Genomic DNA, 23,315 nt, shown 5'->3' with positions numbered 1-23,315 from the left:
CCTATAACAGGCAATTTTGAAAGCTCATGAATATCCTGGTTTTAAAGCATAGGAGATTCAGTTTCATTTGTATATAAAACTACAAATTGGGCCATAAAAACATTGTTCTAGTTCTTACCTTCAGCTACAACAATGATTGTTGATTATTCAGACACTCGGTACTCAACACAAAGATAGTACAATGTCAACACAACACCACACAGAAGACGGACACAGTGAAAATTGCCAGTAATGAAGGCAACAATTGAAAGTGGTGATTCAGCAATGCATCACTGCTGCGAGTATAGAGCCTTATCATTGCTGTGAGGATAGAGCCTTAAAAAACTATTGCTGCTTTATAATATCGATGGAAACAGTGACAATGCATATATGTACTAATATGTATCGCAGGGTTAAATCATTCTTAACAACATGTGATGAAGCCAGCTGGGATATATTTACTTCCCCTCTTGTTTTGCCGTCTGCCTCCTTACAATTCACTTTTTTTATTTCTGACTAATTGCCATTAGGCTACCACACATGAGTATAATCTGCATTTTCATGAAAGAAAAAGGTTGGCCCTCAGTTTTAAAGAATAAAACACCCGATCTAATTTTGTGCTTAGTTTTGTATATGTAATAGATTTTCTAATTTATTTTGACTGTTCCTTGTTATAGGGTGAAATCGGTAATTGTTTAGTAACTTATATTCTGTTGTTGACTTATAAACAAATATAAATTCCGTACTAATTATAAACATTTGGAAGATGAAATGCTGCCATTCTTTAAGTATTTATTTAGTTCTATTCAAAAACATGTTAGCAAAGCCAGCTCTTAATTAATTCTAAAGTAATTTCCAGTTTTGTCAAAAGGATTGCTTGCGTACCTATATTTGTAAATTTCATGATTTAAACAAATAATATGGCTTAACCCTTGTAGTAGAAGAAACTGTTAAAAAGACGGAATTTTTCAACGTATCCAGTTAATTTAATGAGTTAAGTTTTAATTGTAATTTTCTGTAAATTATACATTAAACAACGTGTAGTTTCAGTGCCTATTGTTGCGCTGATATATAAGGGCCTGATTTTTTGTCCCAAGACAGTCAATCCACAGCCGAGTTTCAGACAAGGAACCCGTATTGGTTAGAACAACAACAATGCATCCAGTTAACTGTGAAATAAATGTAATAGGCCATGTGCTAAGACAATGACAGTGTCTGTTCAGTACACACCATATTATGTGGCAAGAACTGTGTGGTTAGGTTTTTACTGCTCGTAGATGTTCAACAGTAAACCATTAAACTATTAATGGGGCTTATAGAAAGTTAAACAATAGTGCACTGGCCATACAACTGTGTATTATTAGGGGTTGTGAACAATGAAAGCAAAGAACTGTGAACTGCAACTGTGCACATGTTGGCTACATCATTTACAGTAGCCAGTACTGCACTTCCACCCCCTACTTTTTCAGCCAGTATTACAATGCAGTACGTCGACACCAAGTACAGTCAACGAAGAAATAAAGCAGGTGAACATCACAAACACAGCATTCCATTATGATCATCTAGATTTCATGATCTTAAGAGCATTTTGTGAGGTTTTAGTATATTTATATTCTATACTGTAAGATAATGTAAAAACACTTATTAGCATAGTTACATCCACTAAACTACAGGCATATCTTATACTATTAAAAGATACTACAATCATACATTTTTTGATTTACAATTTCAAATTGTATTAATTTTTTGCATTATTTATTAATAATCCATTCTCCCTACTTTTGAATAGATATTCTTACTCATCAACGGAAGACCCAGAAATTAAACAACATAGCTTTGAAAGCTTAAATCATGCTGTTTCCAGCTGTGGCAAGAGCAAGAAAACTGAACATGACCCAGTTGAGATATTGCAACCCCCACCCCCCAAAATCAAAAATTAAAAAAAAAAATTGCAAGTAGAAAATTTTGGCCAACTCTGCAGATGCATATCTTCTCTTCTAGGCATCCAATGTTAATTACATTTGCTCCATATATAGACATCATAGGTAGGTGTAACCCTCTGAAGTTTTGGTGTGATTGGTTCATAAGAAAAGTAGCAGTGGTCGGTCAAACCTTGGCTCTCAGAATAGCACGACAAATTTTTTTAGCCACTTTAGAGGCTTGCATCTATATTTAGGTGTAGCTAAATTCCAAATTTTTGCCACGGTATGATTCAGCATAAAAAGTTGTCTATGTATGTTAAAGCAAATGACCAAAGGTGTGCTAGGACTTTCAAAAAAGCCTAACAAACTTGCCACGTTTGTACTTTCATATATGATGTGAAGATGAGTAGCCTCTCTATAAAGGCTCCTAAAGATAAAACTACTGAACTGAAATTTGGAATATAACCATCAAAGACGATATTGAATCTTCACACCAAATATCATTAGATTTGGAGATGGTTGAGTGGGGACACTTGGTCCCTTTGACATGGTATGACCCTACAGCATGTGTGGCTGTGAAATTTTGTAGGAGCAAAGATTTTAAACTAGTGCATTACATAGTATCTCAGTTTGTTTCCAAAGATGACAATTCTAAAATGTTTGATTTCAGACTAAAACAAAGAGGAATTATTTCAGTGAAAATGTTATGTAATTATTGAACTTGGACAAACTATGTGACTTATTAAATAATGAATTACATAATAAATTACAACGTGTTGTGAAAAGATAACAAATTGAACAATAAAGTTTGATGAAATTTTCCAAGGGAGGAGCTGAACAAAACAATCTTATCTTCCTTTAATGGTCCAGTATTACAAGCAGGTAAGATATACAACTGAGATTAAGCAGGTAAGTAACACAGCTGTGATTATATAAAGGGTCATTCCATGCCAAGTGGTCTAAACCTTCCCACCATCATGTCTCCAATTTTCTTCAAATTTTATCTGTAGCACTAGTCAAGTGCTAAATTAAGTTTCTCAAGATTTCAAGCCTCTAGCTGCAATACTTGCTGATCTACACCCCCTTGTCTGAAGGGTAGTAAGTTCGCATGCGCGCGACATCAGACAAAATGCCATTTTTGGGGTCTCATAAAATTGAAACCAATTCATAAGAATGGTTAGTAAGATGAGACCCTGTACAGTTTTTTGTGCTGATTCAAACGAAATTAATTATAAGATTACTGATGCAAAATCCGGTCAAACAAGTCGACTCAAAGTGTACCCCTAATTCTGTCGTGACTTAATGCGACAAATTTTGACCAATATTCAGACTGCAATAATTTCCTTGCAGATAAAGATATGGACTTGAACTTTTTACCAAGTCTTATCTTTGTGCTGGACATAATACAGCTGGATTTCCAACTACCCAGGCTTTATAGTCGCCTTGCAAAATCTCTTCAAATTTGGCAGTGTCAGCGCAAGTGGCTTTATTTACCAAAGTTCAAAGCCCATTACTACAAAATAGTCAGCCTGGATTTAATTGTGAATAGTATCATCTGAAAGAGAAACTCTTGCTCTACGAGATGGATATATTTTTCTTTTGCAACGCTTCCATTAAGTGCTTATTTACTCAGGTCAAAGTATCTTATATTTTGTGTGCGCAGTGCCCTGCGTTGGTCCATGATGGCTGAGCCATTACTGGTTATCACAATAAAACCAGCATCCCCATCGCCATAGGGGCCACGCCCGATAGCCATGCAGTAACAGCCACGGGTGGGTATCTTTACTGCAGGTTCCCAAGCCTGATTACAGGGTGTCTTTACCACAGGATCCCAAGCCTGATTGTGGGTTTCTTTATGCAGGTTCCCAAGCCTGTCTTCCTCAGTTACTTCATCATTCTGGAAGCATCGTTGATTTGCAAGAGAATGCTTTCAGGAAAACTGTATTGCCGACCAGATGATGTCACTGATGGAGCTGGAATAACACCAATGATAAGTTGTTCTGGAATCCAGCAAGTATCACGTCTTAAGGGCCAATAAAATGAACTTGCAGGACCATGAGGATGCATAAAGCTTATGAAAGCATCTTTCTGTTCGACTGAGATTTCAACGATGTTTCCAATCCACCATTTCTTTTCATAAATGCAAGCAACATACTGCCCAGGCTGAAGATCCATGACTTGAACTACTACTTCAGCAGCACTAATTTTGGCCAAAAAAGATGTCGCATCATTAGAAACTCTACTGACCTTAATTGTCGTCATATCAATGGGCAAAAAATGGTGGTTTTCTCTTGTGCCAGCTAGAGTGTGCCCTTGCAGGAATCTTTCTTCTTGAGAAGCTTTTTCTTCTTCAACTTCCTCTTTGCTGATGAAAAAGAATTTGATTCCATTGATATTATCATTGCAGAAGTTGAAAAGATCTTTGGGTGTTAGAATCTGGTTTTCATATGGACGTTGCAAACTTGCTCTTGCTGCCAACCGTTTTGTTGTGCCTCCAATGCCATCACAAGGCGACTTTCCATGGCTTGTTCCAAAGAAATTCCATTCTGCTGTTATTTCAAAATCTTCTTTGTGATAGCATAAGTTGAGAAAATTCTTGAAATTCTTATATTGTGCAGCTGAACCATCACTGAAGTAGTGGATGTGGCTTATTTTGGAAAATTGCATCTTCAGGTAATTGATTACTTTTCCAATGTAAACATGGACAGTAATCGTATCGTGTCGAAGGCAGTCACTAATAACACAAAGATTCACACATTGCACCTCTTCGTTTTCACAGTAGTAGACTACAAATGGATGAACTGTTGCTTGACTGTTTTCCCAGTGAAAGCCTTGCACTGCATCTTGAACAATAAATGAATAGTTTTCAGCAAAATCCATTAGTATTATGAATTCGCCTTCTTTCAAATCAGTTTTGAGAGCTTTCAGGTGCTGGCTTTGATGCTTGGCAATGTAGTGATGACAAGACAGGTTCCAAATTTTTGCTGCAATATCTTCAACATACTCTTCTGTTGAAAGCTGCTTTGTTTCTAAAGTATCCCTGTTGGTATGAATCCATTGTTTGTACTCAATCAGTTCTTCAGGGTCATTATCTTCAAAATATGTTGCAATAACTGCTTCTACACCTTCTGGACCAGGGCAGTTTTCACAACGATGAAGCATACAATCCTTGTTTTCCAAGCTGCAAACAGCTTTGCTAAGAATTTCCTTGTAGTCTTCATTGATTGATGCACCAGTGAGCATAAGCTTGACATTTTGGTGTATTGTACAGACACAAACTGAGTGCATTCCAGCAGAGCCAACTGTAACACACCATTTTGGTCTAAGCTCGCAAAACTTTGAGAAGCCAATTTCTGGTCCATTTTGCTTCTGATAAGACACGTACATTTCCTTCAAATTGCAAAGCAACAACCGCTTTTGCTTGTACACCTTTGTTCCTGAAATTCTCACAGGCACACAGTCTTTCTTCCCTGGACAAAGTCTGCTGAATTCGTCATCTTGAAAAAAGTCATGTACTTTCTGAACAACTTCATCTGAAAGCTTCCTTCCTTGCCGATTTGCTGGAAAAGCTAGAACACCTTGCTCATTCTTCAGTTTTCTCGCTTGCTTTACCATTCTTTCTGATACATTAAATGCTGTTGTCGTATCTTTAATTGTCCAGCTTCTTGGAACCAAGGTCAATATTTGAACTTTTGTCCTACGATTTGACACTTTACATTTTTCTTTCAACTCTTCTATAAGATTATCAAGATCTGCACAATTATTGCATGGGCGACTTTTACTTGAACTTGGCTGTTCATCGTAATTGATTCCTACAGCAGCAGCAATTTGATTCCCAATTAAACTTTGTGCATCCAAGATCTTTCTTTTTGCATAGCTTTGCTTATCTCTTTTACTTAGTTGTCTTCTTTTCAATGGTGAAGCACCAATAAATGATAAACTTTTGTTGATGGCTGGTTCAGTTTCATCCGTTGTGAAATCTTGTTCAGATTGGGTTGATAGTGATGATGAATCTTCTAGCTTTTGGTTCAGTGCCGACATGCAGCGAGGGCAAAGCTTCTGACCAGGTTTTATATCAATCACTTCTTTTTTCTTTAACAGGCAAAGTTTGGCAGCTGTTTCATTATCAAGCAGTCTAAGTCCAGCTTTTACATTGTGATTCCTCTTCTTGAATGGATTGCAACATTTCTTTTGCATCGCTTGATATTCATGTAGGAAGAGGGCTTCATGGTGGAAGCAAATGATGGAATTTTCGTCAAGTTTGGCTTCTGAACGCGAAACAAGCAATTTCTGGTCACATTCTGTGAAATCACTAAACGCTTTGAATCCAGTCTTCTTAGCATAGAAGATAACATGGTACTTCGATGCAGCAGCATCTTTTCCAATTGAACAGGGGGCCAACGATTCTTCTTCTTCATTAACTTCTGACATCTCTCACTGGCCAATCACTGAATAAAACACGAATGAAATATCCAATTATATCAGTAATTCTAAGCGACTATTAAGATTCAAATTCCTAGAAATGAAGAAAAATTAGTGCATCGCGCATACAAAATATAACAACTTTGATGTGAGTTAATGAGTACTTAATGGTCGCGTTGCAAAAAAAACAAATGTCAGTCTTGTAGAGCAAGAGTTTCTCTTTTAGGTGATACTATTCACAAGCAGATTCAGGCCAACTATTTTTTAGTAATTGGCTTGAAACTTTGGTAAATTTTACCGTTTGTGCTGACACTGCCTAATTTGAAGAGATACTGCAGGGCGACCATATGGCCTGGATCATTGCAAATCCGGCTGCATTATGTCTAGCACAAGCATGAAGCTTGGCCAAAAGTTCAAGTCCATATCTTCAACTGCAAGGAAATCATTGCAGTCTTAATATTGGTCAAAATTTGTCGCGTTGTGTCACGACAAATTTTGAAGTATACTTTGAGTCGAGTTATTTGACCGGGGTTTGCATGAGTAATGTTATACATAATTTCGTTGGAATCAGCAAAAAAAACTGTACAGGGTCGCATCTTACTAACCATTCTTATGAATTAGTTTCGATTTTATTAGACTCCAAATATGACATTTTTTTTATGTTGCATGCACACGGACTAAGTACACTTCAGACAAGGGGGTCTAGATCAGCAGCTATTGCAGCTAGAGGCCTGAAATCTTGGGAAACTTACTTCAACACTTGACTAAAGCTACAGTTAAAATTTGACGAAAATTGGAGACCATGATGGTGGGAACTTTTTTCAGTTTTAGACCACTTGGTGTGGAATGACCCTAAAGCAAAAAATTTTAACAGGGCAAATGAAAATACAGGGTGTTTCAAAAAGAATGTTCATACATATTACAAAGTATTAGTTTGTCAAAATCATTGATCGGTGCAAAACGGCTTGATTATTGGAGGAACGAATACATCGCCTAGTTTATATTTATTGTTGCTAGATGTCTGTTGTCTTCTAATCGCTGGTCTCTGTCACATATTGCAAAATGGCTACTTCGCAGAAGAAATAATTTTTTGTAATTCTGCAGTTACCGTGCAAAGACCTTTTACACTGAGGTACCAAACTGAACCTCCGAAAGGACAGAACATGGTCTGTACAACAAGCACCCACGATCCGGAGTCCGAATCTGTGGCACTCGCCTCGGGATGCCTCGGGATGCCTCTGGCATGTGTTGGAAGCCAGGACGACTCCCCACGGCAGTGAGCCGTGGAGTGGCCCGCCACTGGCTGGCTACGGACCCAGTGTCGGCCTCTTGAACCAGCGACCCGCTGTGGATTGGAACGCTGGCGCCCCATCTGCTGCTGCGTGTAGCTGGTGGTGTGACACGCCCCACCGTCCAGGAGAGCTGCCACACTTGAATGAATCTCGTTAGAAACCCACACCTATTTATACGCGGCTGTGTGCCTCCGTTTTACCACACGCGCCGCGCTTCGTGTCACGTACTCACAACACGCTAGGCTCTGTGGCCTCTATTCTACTTCGCAACTTTTTGTGTAACTCACTGCAATGCAGCCCGCACCTGTCAGTAACTTGTGCTTAGAATATTGCACAAAACTAACTTTCCCTATCCTAAATGATGGTGCTGCTACAGCAAGACGGTGACCCATACTTGACTACCCAAGTGTGTGAGTATCTGAATGAGCCGTTGGATTGATCTTCAAACAGCCGGCGACTTTCCACTTCTTAGCTGGCTACCACTTTCACCGGATTTGACGCTCTGTGACTTCCTCCTGCGAGGTTTCATTAAGGACAACATTTATGCACCAACACTACCGCAGAAGAGATGAAGAACCAGATATGTATTGCCATAACACCTGTGACCGAGTTTTGGACGAATTCGAGTATCAATGTGATATTGTTCATGTCCCTGGTGGAGAAATACTGAACATCTTTAATCTAAACTTGAGAGATTCTTAAATCTGTGTCCCAAGTTTCATAGTTGTATGTATTACGGTTTAATAAATATATGCATTTGAAATATGTATATTCTTTTAGAAACACCCAGTATAATAAATTGTACAAAGAGAAAAAAAAAACGGGCCATGTGAGTAGGATGGATAAGTTACGACATGGTGTGGATGGGATTATCAATAGTATCTGCCATTAGAAATGGCGAGTAGTAGAGCTGTATCTGATTGTTCAGAACTAAACTTGGGGAAATTGACATAGTTTATTAATTTCCATTATTTAAAGGCAGTTCATCTTTATCTATTTATGGATGTGATGTAGGACTTAATGTTGCACCTTGTATCTATAGTCTGGTTTGCAAAAGTAGTCTCTCCTATTCTAAGTTTCCAATTTCTATTGTGTTCTTTAAAGTGGGTGCGTATTCCCCTGTCACACTTATAGAATTTTCCACAATTATGAATAATTTTGTATATGCCGCTCATTTCCAAAGCTGGAATGCTGTCTTTACCGCTGGGTAAAAAGTGGCCAGTAGAGTTACCTACATAAAATTGTATTTTAAAATTCCTGGATTTAAGCTTTCTGGCCACAATCAGTGAGTTTTTTCCCTAAATACAGAAACATGCATCATTTATTGAGGTCTTCAGGCAGTGAGGTGAGAACTGGCTGAAGAAGAGAGGAGACTTGTTTTTTTTATACATTTTGGAGTCCACCAAGTCGGGGTTTTTGCCATTCTTTGAAGCTGTTTGTTTGATTGTATTTAATTCACTTTTGAAAGTTGTCCTCACTCATGGGGATGGGTGGGATCTGCAGGTACTACAATGTCTGTAGTGATAGTTTTCTGTAGTTTACAGGGAAACTAGATGATCTACCGTAAAATAATGGAAATCAATGAACATATCAATTTCCCCAACTCATTACTGAATGATGAGACACAGTTCTCTTACTCAGCACTTCTAATGGTTGATATTACTCATAATCCCATCTAGGCCATGTTGTAAATTACCCCCCTACTCACATACACAATTTCTTCTGCCTAATCTCAATTAATACATCTTAACCTACTTTTAATATTGGCTCTGTTAAAGATAAGATCATTTTGTTCAGCTACTTCCTAGGAAAATGTCACCAGAGTTTACTGTTCACTTCATTTCCTTCTCAGAATAATTGTTGTAATTTGTTATGTAGTTCATTATTTAATGAATCATATTTTGTCTCAGTTCAATAATTTTACATAACATCTGATGATAACACAATAGCTGAAAACTGGTTTGTAAAATAATAAACATTATACCAGTGTCATGTGTTTCATTCAGAATAAATTACTTGTTGTCCTCATCCTACTCCAATCATGAGCCCTTAGCTCACCAGTGAGGTGACATATGTGGACGACAAGTATACTGCAGTATTTGCTATGCAGGAAAATTAATGGCTTTTCTCTATATCCTGATTTCTTAAGTGCCCTGGTGCTATGTAAAATAACTTATTTTCCTCTGCCTCTGTAAGAGGAGAAGAGAATCAGGCATCGCTTAGGTTCTGTTCTTTGGAAAGTAAATGTGCTGGTTAGCATGGGGAGTATTCAGTGAATCTTAAGCATAATTATGAGCAATTTTGTGACAAACTTCTCATCAGTGCCCTCAAGGTTACAAGCAATTCTGGATCTTAACCTGTAAATGTCTCGTGTCAATCCTGATACGCTTGGGGAATATCACTGTGGGAGTTCAACCACTCAGACCCATTTATATGAACTGTGACATTGCTGCAGTATACAGCTAGAATGTTATAAACCATGGAATTTAAGCAATGTAGTCCAGTATATTGTTATTCCTAAGCACAGTAAATCTAAAAAGACTGGAGAATGACAAGTGAGAATATTAACATGGTCTGTATCAACTGTTACTAAATACACTTAATAAATCGTTAATGCCCCTATAGCTTTACTTTATATAATTTTGCTCCACTTTAGGGCACGGCAAACAGTAGTATGGAATAATCGCAACTGCTCTGTCAACAACAGGTTACAGCCATGAGGAACTGCTGCTGTTGTTGGATGGCAAGTAGTGGCTCATCAGCCTCGGCAAAGAGGTAGGGGATCAAGCTAATCTTATATGACTTTGTGGATAGCCTAATCTTCTCGCAGTGAACAGCATCATGATTGTGACAAGTGGTAGTTTGACAGTGTTGTAAACCATGCAATCACAATCAAGTGGGCACCTCATCAAAGTCTTTTGGAAATATAGCAGATGCATTCAGTCTGTTCCCATGACTGGTGGCTACTGAATTTGAAAATACTTAATATAGCTTCTCATCAAAAGGTCAGAAATCTCATTCAAATTTTAAAATTAAGTGTTGTATTCCTCTTTCAGGGAAAAAGACAGGGCATTGTATACAGAAAACAGTTACCTCAACTTTCTTTTTGGCTGCTAAAGTGTGCTTTTCTAGATGTAGTTGTCTCCTTAGTGTATTTTCCTGGCCTCAGGCAAGGTGGAACCAAGCTCACTCATAAAGTAGTCACAACTGCACACCTTTTCAGAATACATATTCCAGCTGCCCCTCTCTGTGGTGGTAGAAAATTGGATTCTGGTTTTTATTGTAAGCAGAATAAGTGAAGTATTTAGCCACTGCCTGGGCAATGTAATTAGGTGTAAGATGAAATCTGTTTGGGCTTCTAGCTGCATCAAGTGCTTACACATCCATAACCTTTCAGCTGAGTGCTTCTTGATCAATGACAAGTGGTAACAAACTTTCTTGTAGTTGCTGCCATTTTTACATAACCACAGTGCTGGTTAGTAACACCAGCAGTGTTCAGGTTATTGCCATCCAGTGGCTAGATTCCACACAGCACTTAGATGGAAACCACTTTTTTGTCTCTGTAACTTTTTAAATTAGAGTCAAAGCATCTGATACATTCTCAATAAAGACAGAAGTTTGCAGCTAAACATAACATGGGACCTGGCCACCAAAAATTTATAGCATGGGTAGTAGAGATAGGATGGAAACACTGCCTATATAGCGGACTGAGCACCAGTGACATCACAACTAGCACCACTACTATACAGGAGGGACATTAATAAAAGCGACAAACTCCAGGGACAGATTCCTGACTGGAAATGGAGGGAAAAAGGTCATATGAACCCCTGTCGAAAAATATATTGTTGCCGCAGTAGATGCCACTGACAAATGAAAGTTCCTGTGACCATGTGCTGTGTGATTGATGCAGCATACTGTAAACAGCAGAATGATTCAGTATTGATGTCAGGAACAAGCCAAGGTGGTGATGGTGAATGGCCAAACATATGGAAACTGTCGAGAGGCAGCACGGCTATACCAGGACGAATACCCTCACAGACACCAACCACATCACACAACATTTCAAGCCCTTTTTGGCATTTGTGTGATACTGGGTCCTTTCAGCCAGAGGAAAATGCAGGGAGCCTGTGGACTGTGTGTACACCTGTACTTGTTTTGATATAGCCATGCTGCCTCTCTACTGTTTCCATCTCCTTGACCATACACAAACACCATCTCAGCTTGTTCCTGACATGAATACCCTACATTTTAATCCATCCAGCCCTGAAAGAAATCTCTCTCAGAAAACCCTTCTTGCAGCTGACAGTTTAACAGTGCTTATGAAAAGTAAAATCAGTTTTGTAAGATAATGTTTGTGCTTTTAAAACTGCACTGAAGGAAAAGCACTTTCTTACACTTTTAACTTCATTTAGAATTTTAACAGTTCCAGTAAATCATCAGAAGTCGCGCATTTTTATGTTTTGATTTGTGGCCGTAGACATTTAAAATGCATTCCTCCTTATTTTAAGCACACTTGTAACTGTAGTGGTCCATGTTGTTATTTAACATGGCAGCATGTCCCAGTTCTTCCTGCTATACTGATGAAAGATATCATGGAGAAATATAATTTTAACTACTTGTATATTAAGAACAATCCATTGTCTGTGAATTTTCTGCAGGACAGAATGTGAGCACAGGGCATCCACAAGACCTGACGATGAGCGGGTGTCTTTACCTTGCAAAGGAGAAGTTGTTTACACTTTGCAGTCGTGCTTAGGGGATGCTGTAGACTCAAGAGAAGAAGGGGCCCGACGACAACATCTAGCCCCAGAACAAATGAAGTTATATTATGTAACCTATTACTTACTATCTTGTTATCTGACGACTTATCATATCTAGACTGGCTACAAGTATATAAAAGGCAACCGTAAGAAGATGTTCTAGGTAAACAATATTATGAACAGCATCTGGGTGACAGAACTCTTCATGAAGTAGGTACCCTCAGGAAGGCAAACGTAAGCCTGAGTAAAGTATACCACTTCGTGCCCACTACTGTGCACACTTCAAAGTACTGCTGCATATGGAAGCAACAAGCATACGGCATGAATTCAATTTTTCAGATGATATTACATTTTAGGACACTGTTGATACGTAATGTCGTTGATATGTACGAGTGCAAAAAAAGAAAAAGCTACTGTGAGTTAAATATGAGGACCATGGTGGACAAGTCATTGGCCCTCCTCTACTAATTGACTAGGAAAAAGTCAGATTTAAGAGTCCATACCTAGCCACCAAGTGAAAATGTGCTGCACATCTACCTTGCTGCAATCACATAAAGAACCAAAATGCTAGTGGGCTATCTAACAATGCTGTCAAGCATGTTTGAGAAATTCAAGAGTACCACTCGGCATTTGTTTATCAAAAAATAAAACAGCTATAGCTGTATTGTTGATGAGTCTACACCGAGTATTTATTCTCCAGGAATGCTGAGGTTAACAAAGAGGGTTTTCGTGTGACCAGTAGTGAGCATTGTGATTATTTTCCTTGCCATTAGGTACGAAAAAGGCTTCATCAAAGCACTGTAATGTTGTTAAGGATGCAAAAATGATTCTTGTCTGGGCATCTCCCCTTAATGCCCGATAAACATATATGTGATAGGGACATAACAACTATCATGCAGCCAAGAACTTTTTCGTGGTGGATTTGTTGTACTGACTGTTCTCGATGCCCTTTTGTCACATATTCATAGAGGAATTAATGCAATAAATGCACCATGAACAGTTAATGCAGCTAACATGTAGCACTCTCTAAACAGTTCTGTTTACTATTCTCTGTATAAAAAGATGCCACTCAAGGTTTGTAGCAGTATATAGTTCATAGCAGTGCTCTTCTATCATTTCTAACACATCATCTGATTTGTTTGTTATGTTGGTGGTCAGTTGTACCTGGCTACTAGAATGAATCTGCACCTCCACTTGTTGAAAACTAGGTGTGACCAGTGTGGATGATCTTGATATGTTGCTTGTAGGTGACTCTGGCAACATTTCCTGAGTACCAGTGCTGAGTTTCCAGAGGTACACTTGGGAATGCGTCACCTTTAACTTTTTGAATCCTCAGAGGGGGAAGTAGCTCATTTTATTTATATTAACAGGCAGAAAAATCATCCATCAATGACATTATTAGCAGAAACAGTTAATGATATTAGATTTTGTCTATATCTGGTGCATTTGTAAATGGTATGTTGGAATTACTTTTAGGTGTCATAACAGATAATCTCAAAGTATTTTTCAAAGATGGCCAGAATTCTAACGTACAATATTATTGAAATGTTTCAACGTGTAAATGTTAAGAGCCACGCAAATATTATTATATATAAATCTGAATCATTTGCTTACTTTACGATGTGTGTTAAAAGTATGTTATAATTTGTTCCAGCAATAATTTGTAAACATTAGACATTGGCAACAGGTCACTACAGAGTACCACTTAACTTTCTTGCAGAAAACCAGCACTGCTGGGTACTATACGTAAATCAAACACATCTTTGTTAGTAAATTCCATTACTGAATGAAAATCAGAAAGTGAAAACCACCACAGAAACCTTAGACAGTGTATCACCACCACAACAACTAGTTTGATTCGGTATTGGTACTAGCAGTGAGGAGATGCAAGTTATGCCTTTTCTATACTACTAGTTTTACTCCATGTTATCCTTTAAAATTGTGAAGTTGAGTTCATTTTCCAGCAGTTTCCAGGTATTGTAAGGTTCATCACTATACTAGTCCTCTTTTCTACCCACAAAGGATCGAACACATTGTTTCTGACAAGTACCTGTACTATAATTCAGCAGCACCTTATACACTGTCCAGTCACATTATTGTGACCATTTGTCAAAAGCCTGAATAACTCCCTCTTGCAGTGAGGTCCACTGTGAGGAGTGCAGGAAGTGTGTCAATGAGTTTCTGGAAGGTACCGACAGGGATGTGGTGCCTTGCCAGTTCCAGTTCCGTGGCCTGTTGTGCTAGGTTTTTCAATTGAGGATCCACTGCTTGAACAGCCCAATGGAGGTGGTCCAATAGACTCTCAATTGGATTTAAATCCAGGGAATTTGGTGGCCTGTAGAGTACTGCTCTTTGAACCATGCGCATGCGCTGCGAGCTGTGTGACATGTTGCATTGTGTTGCTGGTAGGTGCCATCACACCAAGGGGGGAAAAAAAACTGCGTGTAAGGGTGGAAATTGTTCCCAAGGATAGATGCATACCTGTGTTGATCCATTGGGCCTTCCAGAATGATGAGTTCACCCAGGGAATGTCATAAAAACATTCTCCCAGACCATAACACTCTCTCCCCTGGCCTGGAGCCTTCTCACAATTGTTGAAGGCTGTTTGCTTTCAGACGTTTCATGCTGTACACGTCAATAGCCTTCTGTCCAGTGGAGGATAAAATATGATTCATTTGGAGAGACCACCAGTCACCACTCAGTAGACATCCAGTTGTGGTATTGGCATGCAATTCCAACCTCCATTGCCAGTGAAAAGCAGTCAGAATAGGTGCCTGAACTGGGCACCTGCTACAGAGGCCCATATGCAGCAGCATTTGCTGAATGGTCTTTGAGGAGACACTGTTGATAGCCCCTTGGTTCATATGGGTGGTCAGTAGCTCAACAGGTCACCCATACACATCTCTACAGCCATTATCCACCCTTGTCATCTATAGCCCGTGGTGAACTTGGCACTTGTTTTGGATTGTGCCATTTTACCATGCATGGTATACTTTAACTATGGTAGTGAGTGAACAGTTTACACACTTAGCCATTTCGGAAATGCTTCCTCCCTTGCCCAAACACCAATGGTCATGCCCATTTGGACATCAAATAAATTGCTCTGTTTCTGCGTTATGACAATGAGGACACTGTTTCCCGTGTCCCCCCCCCCCCCCCCCCCCCTCAGGACACTTTATATGCCCTACACTCCTAGTACTACTATCTGTGAGTGATTACTGCATGTTAATGTCGAACAGAGGTCGTAGTCCCATTAATGAGACTGTGAGACTGGACCATCTATAAGGTACTCACTGTTTCAATTAATGTGATATCTAATTTTAGCTTTCAACATTTGACATAAATAGATAGCATGGTTCTTATATTTTACAACTTCGTGTCCAACAATTCTTAAAATAGTCTGGTAACTTTAACCTTTAGTGTTGGAAGTTTTACAATATTTTCATGAAAAAATATGGACTACCGCAATCTGTCAACAAGATGCATATCTTCTAAGTGAGGAACAGAAAAATATTCTTTTGGACGTCAACAGCAACTGAGTCAATTTGTGGACAAGGAAAGGCACCTTCATTAGCATGACAAACTGTAAACAGCAATAAGGCATGGGTCTATCACTATACACCATAATCCAAGAGAGGGAGAGGATGGGGGCGAGGTGATGAATGATCATAATGCTGCAAGCTGTTGATCACTGCGGTACTACCACATTATCTGTGACCAGTAATTAATTCAGAGCAATCTGCTTTCTTTGCATGTTACGGTGGAGCTGCAAAAAGCAAACTTGAAAAGCAATAATCTCCAGGAATTTCACTTGACAGCTGTTTAACTTTACCCATACAGTCCAGATTCATTTCCATGACTTCCACAAGTTTTGCTCAATTGAGGAAACTTTATGTGGGTAAATAATCATGGATAATCAGGGATGATGTAGGTATTGAGCTGTTGGTGTACTGCTCTTCTTTTTTCAATCACGGGATCAAGATGCTGCCATTCTGATGGGAAAATGCATTTTTGTAGAAAGTAAATGTGGAGAAAAATGGCATACTGCCTTGGCATTTTATTTGGCAGCAGTAAATGTATTGAAAAACCTCCAGTTCAAATCTGAATAACTGTCAGTCATTTAGTGCTTAATCTACTACTCAAAGAAAGACTTTCAGCAATAGCAAGACATGCTTTGGTGATTGTACCAGGATGCTTCACCTGCAGACAATGCAAGTCTGCTATTTCAGTTGGGTGTTTCGAGGCTCATGTGAGCGAATATACACATTTTTATTTAATATATAGCTTTATTTGTTAATACAACAATTTACATATTACATAACATTAACATGACTAATTGGAATCTGGCATAACATATTCTCTGTTTTTTGTTGAAAGTGAAAGTATTTTTTCGGGGCATCAATCTGCAACATGGTTGGTTATGTCTCTTTCACAAACTTCAATCATCTGAAAATGGTTTCATGGTTTGCCTGAGTTTTGGTATCCTTGGATTATGTTTCACCATTTTGTAAACAAAACATTTTCTGCGTCAACTTTCAGAAAATTTTTAATGTGTGGTGATATTTTGGTGTCTTTATGTCAACTAGGCTTGTCCCACATATAGGCCTACACCAAAAATAGGGTTGCATATGTTTGCTGTAGACTGAACATTACTGCGTAGTGCGAGTGACCCTATGGTCAAGCTGTTGCTGTCTGGAAATGGCTGAGAGTTAGGTATAAATTTTGACAACATAGTCTTTAGAAAGCAGTGACCTAATGCTATATTTAAGTTAAAATGAACAGTTTGGATCGCAATAATATTTGCTTATTAACCAGTTTTGGCTTACGTACAAGTCATCTTCAGAATACATGGTCCCCTTTGGCTGGTGGTGGTGGTGGTGGTGGTGGCTCGTCAGATTTCTCATACATCTGTATGATCGTAGTATCACGAGAAGTCCAAAGAGCCACCAGCACCAGCCTTAGGGGGCCAAATATTCTGAAGATGACTTGTACATAAGTCATAATTGGTTAACAAACAAATGTTATTGCAATCTAGACTGTTCATTTTTAAGTTAAAAGTTAGGGGTTCTGATGGTAGTAACAGTGAAGTTATTAACAGATGTTTGGTTCATTATTCTGAGAATTTTCCTACATCTACATACATACTCTGCAAACCACCTGGAAGTGGTGGAGGCTGCCCTATACCACTACTAGTCATTTCATTTCCCATTCCACTCACAAAAGCCCGTCTCTGAATTACTTAGATGTCTTCCTTTAATCTGACATGGTGCTGGTCCCAAACACTCTCACAGCACTCAAAAACAAGTTGCTCTAGTGTCCTACATGTGTTCTCCTTTACAGATAAACACCCTTTCCTAAAACCCTCACAATAAACTGAAGTTAACCATTCGCCTTCCCTACCACAATCCTGACGTGCTCATTCCCTCTCATATCACTTTGCAACATTATGCGCAGATATTTAAACGAAGCGCCTGTGTCAAGCAGCACAATACTGGTGCTCACTCGAACATTATGGGTTTTTTTTTCCTACTTATCCACATTAATTATTTTTTTTCTACATTTAGAGCTAGCTGCCCTTCATCACACCAACTTAAAATTTTGGCAAAGTCATCTTGTATCCTCCTACAGTCACTCAACTTCGATGCCTTCCTGTACACCACAGCTTCATCACTAAACAACCACACATTGCTGCCTACCCTGTCTGCCAGATCATTTCTGCTAATAGTGGTCCTATCACACTTCATTGGGGCACTCCCATGATACCCTTGCCACTGATGAACAATCCATCGAGTGGGTTCTATTATTTAAAATGGCTTCGAGCCACTAACCTATCTGGGAACCTATTTCACATCCTTGTACCTTTATTAATAGTCTGCAGTGTTAAATGCTTTTTGTGGAATCTCCCTGTTGGCCTTCATCCATAGTTCACTGTATGTCACATGAGAAAAGGGTGAGCGGGTTTTTGCATGAGGAATGTTTCCTAAAACCATGCTGATTCGTGGACATGAGCTTTTCAGTCTCTAGGAAATGTATTATATTCGAACTCACAATATGTTCTAGAATTCTGCAGTGTGACACCAAGGATATTGGTCTGTAATTTTGTGGGTACGTTCTGTTACTGTTCTTATAGACAGGAGTCACCTGGCCTTTTTTTCAGTCTCTTGGAACTTTGCACTGGGTGAGAGATTCGCAAAAAATGCAAGCTAAGTAAGAGGCCAATGCCATAGTGTGAAATTTAAAACTTGGCTTTCATTTTGCAATCTTCTACTGCCACACCAACTGGTCAACAAATGACACCACGGCAGCCATAGACCCGTTTAGTGCTTTTACATAGAGGCAAAATTTTCTCAGATTCTCAACCAGATCTTTTGCTAAGGTATGGCAGTGGTAGATGCTATATGCTGCTCAAGTAGATCCATTCAGACGCATAAATCTCTAATGACCGTAGCCTGTCATTATTTGTGCATTATTCTCTTTTGAACCAAGAGTGCACCACCATTTGATTCATCATTTTCCGAATTTCAGTGTTAAAAGGGCTTTTTTTCTGTCCATAATCCACTAACCTGGGCATACTTGTCTAGGGCATGATTTACAATCTATATAAGCTTTAACCATAATTCTTCTATGTTCCTGTTACTGGTACTGCTTATCTTCTCTTTCTAACAGAAGCCCTCTCCTAGCCTTCTAGACTTATTTATTAACTTTCGTAACCATAGTCTCTATGATGGCATCATGATCACTAGCCCCTGTCTATATATTGATGCCAGCAGTAATGTCCATCCTTTTTGCAGCTTCAAGGTCTACGATATTTCCATTGTGTGTGAGTTGCCAAACTAGAGGGTCAAGATAGTTTTTGGAAAATGTTTTCAAAAGTAGCTTGCAAGACTGTCTGTCTGTACCCCCTGATTGAATCCATAATGTCCCAGTCTATGCTCAGTAGGTTCAAGTTGCCTTGAATGAGTCTTGCAGGATCTGGCTAATTCTGCACTACTGACTGTAGACTTTCTTTGGATTACCGTAGAACTGTCACAGTGGAATCAGGTGGCCTGTAAAAACAATTTTTTGTCAACTGCAATGAACATTCCCTCTCCTATGGCATCTAGTCCGTCTTTTAAATATCTCAGAGCTTTCTACTTCAGATTTCAGCCACCTCTCAGTCCCTAGAATTGTTTGAGCATGAGAATTTTTCTGGAAGGCAGTAAATTTGGAAACTTTGTTACAATTACTATGACAGTTTACTGATAAAATTTTGGTCTGATTTCGCTATCTGCGTATCAACAGGTGAATGTTCATCAGAGTACCTCAAATTACTCCCTAGCCTAAAAAACCCACTCCAGAAGTACTCTACTAGCCAAGTAGCTGTTTGCTTTGTGTAGTGCACCCCTGACTTATAAAGGAGAGCCCTATAATTCCCAATTTAATAATCAAGGTCCAGAAATCTGCAGCCAAGAAAGTCACCGAGTTCGCATGAGCTATAAAAGCAAAGCTTGTGGTACAATGCTCCCAGATGTCAGTTTCTCTACAAACTTCAAGCTGGAGGGAATTCAGAGGGTTGATGACCTTAAGGTTACCATTAGCAGTTATGGCTCAGTTGATTACTTCAGGTGGCATTATTTTTGCTGACAGGTAGTGAGCAGAAGTGTTAAGCCACTGTGCCTGTTATTGGTGCTGAGGGAGTCTGGTTTCCATTTTGTTTTTCAGTAGTTGTCCTCTAACTGCCTTTCTCCGACGTAGATCTTGGTAATCTACCAGTATGTGGACTTTTTTTTTATGTATAGTAATGGAGACAAATGAAAGTTCACCATATATTTGTCTTGATCATAATATTAAAATAAAAAAAGTACATAACCTGTTTGCATTACTGAGCAACCCTCTTCAGTTCTACTGAAAGAAGAGGGAAATAGTTATCAGAAGGGATAACATCCCCCTTACTAACAATCATTTACCTCTTCTTTTTGGGGATGATTGTTCAACAAGTGACAATGCTTATCTAACTGCTCCATTATATTGTGTTCAAAGTAAGTAAGTTTATAAATTTATTTTAGATCATGTCTCCTTAAATGACAGTTACGTGTTACAAAAGAAGAAAGTTTGAAAGGGACTGGTAGGAGCAACTAGTAAGTTTAGCAGGTACTTGTAGAAAAGTGTAGCTGTAAGGTGGTGGTGGTGGTGGTGGTTAGTGTTTAACGTCCCATCGACAACGAGGTCATTAGAGAAGGAGCGCAAGCTCGGGTTAGGGAAGTATTGGGAAGGAAATCGGCCATGCCCTTTCAAAGGAACCATCCCGGCATTTGCGTGAAACGATTTAGGGAAATCACGGAAAACCTAAATCAGGATGGCTGGAGACGGGATTGAACCGTCCTCCTGAATGCTAGTCCAGTGTGCTAACCACTGCGCCACCTCGCTCAGTGCAGCTGTAAGGCTGTGTGAACATTTTTTAAGTTTTCATGTTTCTGTGAACCAGTAATGTGGTGTAGTTCAGCAGGAAGTTGATTAATCCTAGTCCTCCCTCAACCAGCTTCAACTTGAAAGCAACGTATGACACCATACAAATTTTCTTCACCACAGCAGCCAATATTCAGCATGCTCTATGGTTCAGCAAGTCTCTTTTGGGACACTGAAGACCTGTGTCATCTACCACAATTTGGATAGTACATACATGTTTATTTAATTTTACTTTCTGTGCTAGTATGAGATTGCTGTTGAAATTTGAGCCTGTAGTCACTCAACATCATCTCAGTATAAGGCATCTGCTTCACTACATTAAATTACAGAACCTTTATTTCTTCAAGATTTCAGGAAACATTGGAGATTCAGTGCTTCACACTAATTATTTTCTTGACTTGTTAATGTATGTCCTATACTAAACAGGTCTTTCTCTTACAAGATTTGATCAAGAGGACATGTCTCGATAATTTTCTTAGTAGGCAGTAGGGTGATACAGCCAGCTAATAGTCCGAACTATTAGAAGTTTTTCTGTCTTTATTTTAATGACCCTAGAAGATCCAGAGGAAGTAAGTGTCAACCCAAGCAAAGGCACAATACGTAGACAGGCAGAAGAGAGGCACGTGACGCAGAGGTTGCCAGCTATTACTTACTGCCTCCGTAAGTATCTTGGGCACCTTGAGCCACAAGTAGTTATTTTTAACAGACCAGCCTACAGCACAATTGACACAAGGCTCGCCAGACCAAACCCTATTCCATCTAAGCTGCTTAAAACACTCACAGTTTTGAACCATCCAAAGGGCTCATGCAAGTAACAATGTCATGATTATGGAGAGCAAGGTCAAGATTCCAAGACACACGAACCAGTCCAAAGTTTAAGACATCCTTAGCACTCTATACCAATGTGCTGCATTGTCTTAGAACACCAGTGAATGTGTAAAACAATAAATAAAACATACTCCAAACGTGCTCAACAAACATCGCAGCAACAAAGGACAACATGTAAACAGCTTTGAGCAGGAGATAATTATACACAGGGCACAAATCTGAGTTGGACATAAGCTTGATACAATATTGATTGCTGCCTTGCTTAAGGAATCATCACAATTCGCTTGAATCGATTTACAGCAACAATGGAAAATCTAAATCCAGATGCTTAGGCAATGATTTGATTCCTGCTTCTCCTGAATAAGAGCTTCATAACTTAATCACCGTACCATCCAACATCACTTGGTACACAGAGTCCATTACAAGACCAGATTAAAATTACAAACATACCTAATACCTTAGTACAGAAAGGAAGAGAGTGGAGGCATGCTGAATGAGATAAGATGTTGGGAGGTTTGCTAACAGCGTTTCTGTTATTAAAAATACCTGCCACCACACACACCGAAAAAGATGGGTTTCAAAGGAAAGGCAGTGAGATTAAAGTCCCAGAGAAATATATGGAACGAAAACGTATTAAAGAATTATAGTAATCTATAATCAAATGAACCAGTCACAGTACTTTAACATGCAACCTTGTGTTTGGAGTTGTGTTGCATTTCCTTACCTTATATGGGCATTGATCCGAAGTTCTACACTTTTCGGCAATATCGTTAAAAGAACTAAAATAATATGGAATGTGCTCGTCGGGAAGATTAATATTCGAGAAATTGTATGTTACGCTGGCGCGTATAACAACACTAATAATAAAACAGTGTTGGATGTAAACAGATTCCCACGACGTCTGTCAACAAAAACAGAATGCCATTACTATTTTTGAGTGCAACGCATAACACATCTGCTTCTACTGTTACTGCTGACAGTCATGCATGAACATTAACGAAGAGATAAACTTGTGCCATACCATTCTGTATGGAATGAATTTTTAAAGGTTCTGTACAAGAACTACAAAATTGCATTACAAATATATCACAAAATACTGCCGGTATCACAGCTAAAATGCTGAGCAAAATGCGCTCGCGCGGTTAGAAGATTAAAAATACAAATTATATAAATTGACACATGACAGAACACCGCACTAAACCTATTATGGTATTTATTTTGAATTGTGACACAAGAAATACACGTGGTCGATATACCACAGTTTTTCACTTTGTCGATTTCAGTGATCTCTAAAGATGACTAGTCGATACACGAAATGTCACGCTGGATCAGCTGTAAGTTCTGTATAAAATATTATATGGATTCCAGCTAGTCGCCAGGTCTTGCTCAGTTGTATTGCTTTCAGCTGTTTATCACTGCAATTGACATTAATCTCTCACCTTTTCATATGTGCGAAAATTAAACTGGGGCACAATTCCTTGGGACACCCATTTGAAAACAGATGAGCATTTCAACTTTTGCTTTGATATCCTAAATTTCAGTTTTGTTGTATTCATGAGTGTTTGTACACTAACTTTGGAGCTACTGATTGTCGTGCATTCGCATCTTGCACCGACACATCCTTCAGATCTCATAACGTGAAGTACACGAACATAGTGATTTCAAAC

General features: G+C 38.9%; 1 protein-coding gene across 2 annotated transcripts in view; it reads right to left on the bottom strand.

Moving 5' to 3' along the window:
- LOC124596506 (EGF domain-specific O-linked N-acetylglucosamine transferase) overlaps nt 1-22,895 on the bottom strand; it is a 138,163-nt gene extending 115,268 nt beyond the window's left edge. For both annotated transcript variants that reach the window (XM_047135667.1, XM_047135668.1), the window contains exons 1-2: nt 22,670-22,895; nt 22,373-22,549 (exon numbers count right to left, since the gene is read on the bottom strand). In XM_047135667.1, coding sequence (XP_046991623.1) covers nt 22,373-22,549; nt 22,670-22,672 — 180 coding nt within the window. In that variant the 5' untranslated portion in view covers nt 22,673-22,895. The remainder of the gene's footprint in view (nt 1-22,372; nt 22,550-22,669) is intronic.
- Between the last annotated feature and the right edge of the window lie 420 nt (nt 22,896-23,315).

This window comes from Schistocerca americana, chromosome 2, assembly GCF_021461395.2.
Source record: "Schistocerca americana isolate TAMUIC-IGC-003095 chromosome 2, iqSchAmer2.1, whole genome shotgun sequence".
Taxonomy (NCBI): domain Eukaryota; kingdom Metazoa; phylum Arthropoda; class Insecta; order Orthoptera; family Acrididae; genus Schistocerca; species Schistocerca americana.
Note: the sequence above shows the minus strand (reverse complement) of the source record. Positions and strands in the feature narration are given on the sequence as shown.